Source organism: Salvia miltiorrhiza, chromosome 1 (assembly GCF_028751815.1).
Source record: "Salvia miltiorrhiza cultivar Shanhuang (shh) chromosome 1, IMPLAD_Smil_shh, whole genome shotgun sequence".
Taxonomy (NCBI): domain Eukaryota; kingdom Viridiplantae; phylum Streptophyta; class Magnoliopsida; order Lamiales; family Lamiaceae; genus Salvia; species Salvia miltiorrhiza.
Window position 1 is genome coordinate 56,116,889 of NC_080387.1, and position 6,687 is coordinate 56,123,575.

Sequence of the window (6,687 nt, forward strand, 5' to 3'; positions counted from 1 at the left end):
ATTTGATTTATGGGCCTTATTTAATTAAGGTATGGATCCAATTGTTTCATCTGGGCCGGATTATCTTATTTATGGATTTTTCAAAGCCCAATTGAGTTTTTATATTCTTGGAGCTCAAGTTTTTCAAACAGATATTTTCTTACTACCACATTATTTATTGAATGGAATTCAGAATCTCAAATGTCCACGTAGCTTAGTTTCCTCCTACTTAACACCCCCAATCTTTCAGCTTCATCAACCACAAATTAGCTGATTTCATTCTCCTTCCAAACAATTCAGTCCATCGCATTCCCCAGCAAACTTCTATCTCTCATATCTCAATTTCAAGAACTCTCACAATCGCTCCAGAATACCTGCAAGTATTTATAATCTACCAAATCAACAGTTCTTCCACAACCCATTCTCATAAATTCAAGAAACCGAAATTATTTTCACAGAGGTAAACCAACTCACATATTCATGCCATAATCAGTAATCTATTTCATAAAGAAACGTCACATTAACAAGGAATCTTGAAACAGAAAGCAAGAGAAGTATGGCATATAAATTGACTTTGCATATAATGTATGCCTGCATATACACGTGCATTTTTCTGCAAATCAGTTAGTTAAAGCATTTAGAATAAATGAATCTATTTGTCTTGTGTATGTTGGTGTGTGAGGTTGTTGCTGGGGTTGTGAGTCGAGGGAGGACCGGCGGCGGCAGTGGCGGCCTGAGGCTTCCGCTGTTGCGGCCGAGAGAGAGAAAGAGGGGAGTCCGCTACAGTTCGGAAAGGGAAGACGGAGGCTGCGGTGTCGGTTGGAGTAGCAGAGGAGGGAGACGGTGGATGGGTAGGCAGGATCTTAGGGTTTTCGATAATTTTTGTATCTTATAAAGAGAAAAGAGATGAGTGAGAAGAGGGAGACACTGGAGGGTGGTGGCCGGTGATGAGGAGGGAGGCGGAGGCGACTTTGGGGATTTAGGATTTCTGTATTTGGGGTTTTTGCAGGAGAATTGGATAGAGAGGGAGAAAGATAGAGAGAGATGAAGGTGGCGGTGGCAAACCGGCGACGCGCCGCCGGATTTGTGGGAGGCGGAGGCAGCGGCGGTGTGAGGTGAGGAAAGGAGGGAGAGACCGAATGGGAGAGTGAGAGAGTGAGGTCTTGTGTCTGTGTGTGTGCGTTGAGAAAAAGGAGAAGAGAGGAGAGATTGATTAGTTGAGTTGGGCTCCAACATTGGGCCTCTAATTTAATTAAGTGGGCTGCACTTTTATAACTTGGGCTATGAATTATATTTTGGGCTGTAATTTTGTATGAAGAGAGCCCCTTATTAAATTACTAATTGGACCATGAATTTACTTATTTGTGAATTGAGTTTTTTAAAGTAAAAGCTGAGCAAGGGTATTATTGAAACCCTTAGCCAAGAAAAAATGATTTTCAAATTTTATGTTGAATTTATGAAAATCCGGGTGTTGCGAATCTAGTTAGAAAATGATGACAAGTCATAAAGGTTAAGCTTGATTTTAGGACTGAGTTTAAGTTGAAAACTTATCTTGTAGGTCCTACAGAAGAGGATATTTAGGCTCTTGATCAGCTGAGTTATATTGTTTGGATTTTCTCCTAATCAGGTGAGGCTTTATTTACGAAATGTATGTTTGAGCTAATAAGCTCGGTTTTATGTAAAGTTAAAGTTGATGGTTCATGCTTAAAATATTTTTGCTCTCTATTGGTTATTGCTTCTACCAGAACATTGTTAGCTCTGCTAACCAGAATTGTGTACGCACACCAAAACCTGTTGTCTCGAGTAGGGGTGAGCATTCGGTTATATGGTTCGGTTTTTGCTAAAATCAAACCAAACCATATTTTAGTTCGGTTTTAAAAAAAAAACCGAACCGAATTAACCGAACAAACCGAACCGAATTAACCGAAATTTTTATAATTAAAACCGAACCGAACCGAAAAACCGAATTAATCCGAAGAAAACCGAAATTTTCAAAAAAAAAACCGAAATTTTAAAAAGAAAAACTATAAAATTAAAAAATATTAGAAGTTAGATATTATAAAATTATAATTAAAATATTATATATATATATAATATATATTATAAATATAATTCGGTTTTTCGGTTTTGTTTGGTTTTAAAAAATCCGAACCGAACCGAACCGAAAAATCAAAATTTTATGGGGAAAAAAATCGAACCGAACCGAAAAACCGAAAAAATCGAACCATATTTTAAAATTTCGGTTTGGATCGGTTCGGTTATTCGGTTTCGGATTTTTTGCTCACCCCTAGTCTCGAGAGATTCGGTGACAATCAGTTGTAGATAGCATGCCCAATAGATGGCCAGGAAAATATGAGCTCATATTATTTTAGTATGCATGGAATGACTCACTTTAAAAACATTTTGTGTTATACTGTTTAAGACATGAATTATCTTTTTCAGTAAATGATTTTTAAAATATTTTTTAAATGGCTCAACCCACTGAGTACACTAGTACTCAGCCCTGCAATTGTTTTCAAAACCTTTTGCAGATTGAGCAACTGGTGGTGACGTGCGAGGCTGAGGAAAGGTTGTTGCTGTAATATTGAAGAACACTATGTTTTACTTCCGCTGAAACAAATTCACTTGGTGAATATAATCTTATGCCTAACTATACTTTAAATCGTTTTAATCTGGATTCCATTTTCCATCGTTTTCCCAAGTGATTGTTATTCTGCATATATATTATATGCCTAATATGAAATGTTGTTTTGGGCTCAGACCTTCGAACTTTCGATCATGTTAGGGAGAACAATTATATCATAATATCATACTTATTACCTTTGGAATATGACATATTTTTCAATTGATGAAATGATGCCCGACTCTATTGGCCTATTACTCATTTAATTCAAATAAAGTTTAGTAGTTTCGTCACATAGCCCATTTCTTATTCTCCCAAGAAATCGGGGCTGTCACATGCCGCCCCCTTCGCTACCCTCCCCCACACCACACCTCTCTTTCCACCGCCCCCCGTCCCCCGCTGTGACACCCAAATCTAACTAAAATTTTATTGGAAATTCAAGCGAAAAATCATGTATATACTATCTTTTGATAAATCAAGTTATATATCTTGATTTATTTATTCTTATCGTAAATAACTATATATATGTAAATAAATATTTATAATTTATAATTTTATTTGTTCATATAAGTGTGTAATATCAAAAGTTCAATATTACGGTCACTTTTCTAATTAGGGGCACGACTAGACTAACATTAATTAAATAAATAAAATAATTTTCAAGCACTTTAAAAGTTCAATAATTTTCAAATAAAATTTGTAAAGAAAATAAATGGTTTTGGGCTGTGACACCCGCTGTCTTCCCCCACACCACACCTCTCTCTCCACCGCCCTCCTCCACCACCTCGTAGATCCGCCGCCCCCCCTCGCCTTCCCCCACCACCACACACCTCTCTCTCCACCGTCCTCCCCCACCATCACCAGATCCGCTTAAAATGTTTAGGGTTTTTTAATTCTTCATCACCATCTGAAATCCCAAAACTCTACGTTAGAGACAGAAGAGCTCTACCTACGGATTTTGATTTGATTTTGTGAATGGCGGTGTTTGCAGTTCCACCAGTACCAGGTGGTTGGAAAAGCTCTGCCCACGAAGACGGAAAACCTTCTTTTCGGTGAGCTCGACCACTAACACACACACACATAGAGAGAGAGAGAGAGAGAGAAAGTTTTGGGCTCAAAACGACGTCGTTTTACCCCCCACCTAAACGACGTCGTTTTGATTTACCGCTGGTGATGCCATGTCAGCACTCAATTTGGGGATTTTTGAAAACCATGGAAAAATTGTTCAAACGATTAAATTTAGGAAATTTTTTATTAAAAAAAGAAGAAGTTTATGGCAAGTTTGGAAATCCGATCAAAGTTCATGATTTTTCGCGTAATTAACCCTATTTTAAATTCTAATTTTAAGATATATAGCTAATTTTTTATTTACAAATTCATATTAAATTAATACAAATTTTCTTCTCCTTAATTGCATTAAAAATTACTATAATGTCAAAATATTAAATTTAAAATAATTATATATGTAAACTTTTTAGAAAGGAAAAAAATAACATCTTATTTTTTCACCAACAAATAAAAATAATAAAAAAAAAAAAGAGTATGATGTTCAACGTTAGAGATACATGAGAACGAATACACTTTTATATTACTAATATAGATGGGAGGGATAACTCAGAAAATGAAGATTCTATGAAAAAAAATTGAAATCAATAAATCGTTAAGAAAGACTTGGTAGTTGCTTTTCAAGCATCCCAACGACTATATTTTATTTTACAAAATTTTAACAGAGAGCATAAAAAACGTGGTGACTGGTTTTCATAAAAAAAACACAGGTCTTCATAAACAAAACAAAACAAAAAGAATCTATCTAGTTGTGACACTGATAGTCTTGGTACTAAACTCATTTATCTTCAATAATTGCGCTCGGCCATTAATTCATATGTGAAGGAGAGCAGAGCAGTAATCAATGGCGGAGGAAGTGAGCAACAAACAGGTGATATTCAAGGGCTACATAAATGGATATCCCAAAGAATCTGATATGATTCTGAAAACCTCGACAATCAAACTGAAGGTGCCGGAAGGCTGCAGCGACGCCGTTTTGGTGAAGAATCTCTACTTGTCCTGCGATCCTTACATGCGCAGCCGCATGACCAAAACCGACCACAACTATATTCCTGTCTTTACCCCTGCCTTGGTTCGTCTGCTCTCTCATTTATCAATCATAAATATCTATATATATTGTCTGCAAAAAAAACTTACTGTTCTTGATTAATTTTACCCAGCCAATTATAGGAGCCGGAGTGGCCAAAGTGCTGGATTCTTCTAATCCCAATTTCAAGAAAGATGAGTTGATTTGGGGTATGACTGGATGGGAAGAATATAGTCTTATTAAATCCACAGAGGGCCTTTTCAAAATTCAGGATACAGATGTTCCTCTCTCCTACTACACTGGAATTCTTGGTCAGTTTCTTCAACTAAAACACCTATCTCTATTTCATCAGATTTGTCAAAATTCCCAATTTGATAAAAACAAGACTACACTTTTACCTACTTTTAGGTGAACAGGTGAAGGTACAAAAAAAAAAGATCTTGAATGTTGACATATGTATAGAAAAATTGAATTGTTCAATCGGACAATTCATTAGTCCTATTTAATTGAAAAATCTTATGGAACAATTGAACTATTTTATTGAACAGTGCCATTTTCGGATCCGATATTTTGATTGTCCGATTATTATAGAAATGAATATTTTTAATAGTGGATATATAAATTCAGGGTGGTCTGGGCTATCTGCTTATGTTGGGATTTATGAGATATCATGTCCGAAACAAGGAGAAACAGTCTTCATTTCTGCTGCTTCGGGAGCTGTTGGTCAGATTGTTGGCCAGTTTGCGAAGCTTTTAGGCTGCTATGTCGTCGGAAGTGCTGGCACCAAAGATAAAGTTTGCTCCATGCATAAATTCACAACATTAATTATACATATACATATGATCTTGTATGTTAATTATTAATTGGGATTTATAATTAGGTGGATCTGTTGAAGACCAAATTTGGGTTTGATTATGCATTTAACTATAAAGAAGAAGCTGATCTGAATGCAGCTTTAAAGAGGTTAGTTATCCAACCTTGACCCTTTAATTTTTTACCTTAATTAAAATGAGTATTTTGTTATGTTTACAGTTTGAAAATGATGAGTCCATTCAAAGTTGGATTCTGAATAAGCATATCTATTAATTAATGTTGGTTAATTATTTTTAGATATTTCACGAAAGGGATTGACATATACTTTGATAACGTGGGAGGAGAGATGCTGGAAGCGGCTCTTCTCAACATGAAGTTGAATGGTCGAATTGTTGCGTGTGGGATGATCTCACAATATAACCTCCAAGAGTCACAAGGCGTCAAAAACTTGTTTAAAATTGTAGCACAGGAAATTCGTATGCAGGGGTTCATGGTTTCCAACTACGTGCATCTCTTTCCCAAGTTTCTCGATTTCATTCTGCCACTTATAAGAGAAGGAAAGATTAGATATGTGGAGGACGTCGCCCAAGGGCTCGAAAGCGCACCGGCTGCGTTGGTAGGCCTCTTCTCCGGCCACAACGTCGGCAAGCAGATCGTGCGTCTCGCATCCCACTAGCTAATGTTAATTGTCTCGCTCTCACACCACTTCTGTGTTTTTGTTTTTCGATTTATAGCATGTCAGTTGTGATCACATAACATATTAACACTAGCTATGTGGATTGTTTGTTTCGACAATATTGTGATGCATGCATTTTTTGTGATATTATAATGTTACGGAGTCATATTCCACCATAATTAATTAGTACGCCCTCTCATGAGGTGCACGAGCCTCGATATGTTTATTTATTTTTTAAATTTTAAATTATGTAAAAAAATTCAAAATGTCATTACTCATGAATTAGATTAATTGGTAGCCAAAAAAAAAAGATTAATTGAAATAATAATATTTGATTTAAAATAGTGTATAGTAACAATATTATCAACTTAATGAATATGATATTAAATTTTGATGAGTATTGTATAATAATTAAATACATATAATAATAATTAAATTTGTAGATTGTGAAGCAAATAATTTAAGTCAATCTCATTTTGAGCAAATAACATAAACCATTAATAT

At 35.7% G+C, this 6,687-nt stretch overlaps 1 protein-coding gene across 6 annotated transcripts; it reads left to right on the forward strand.

The window, feature by feature from the left end:
- The first annotated feature begins 187 nt into the window (after nt 1-187).
- On the forward strand, nt 188-6,362 carry LOC130996570 (2-alkenal reductase (NADP(+)-dependent)-like). 6 transcript variants are annotated; one of them, XM_057921862.1, is made up of 9 exons: nt 188-439; nt 1,538-1,606; nt 2,511-2,607; nt 3,594-3,654; nt 4,493-4,739; nt 4,828-5,005; nt 5,322-5,488; nt 5,575-5,657; nt 5,805-6,362. In XM_057921862.1, exons 5-9 carry the CDS (start codon nt 4,512-4,514, stop codon nt 6,181-6,183), a joined length of 1,035 nt encoding a protein of 344 aa, XP_057777845.1. In that variant the 5' UTR covers nt 188-439; nt 1,538-1,606; nt 2,511-2,607; nt 3,594-3,654; nt 4,493-4,511; the 3' UTR covers nt 6,184-6,362. The 6 variants fall into 6 exon arrangements, with proteins under 6 accessions (XP_057777845.1, XP_057777861.1, XP_057777853.1 ...); XM_057921870.1 differs by having other exon boundaries at nt 192-439; nt 2,511-2,548; XM_057921878.1 differs by lacking the exon at nt 2,511-2,607.
- The last annotated feature ends 325 nt before the right edge of the window (nt 6,363-6,687 follow it).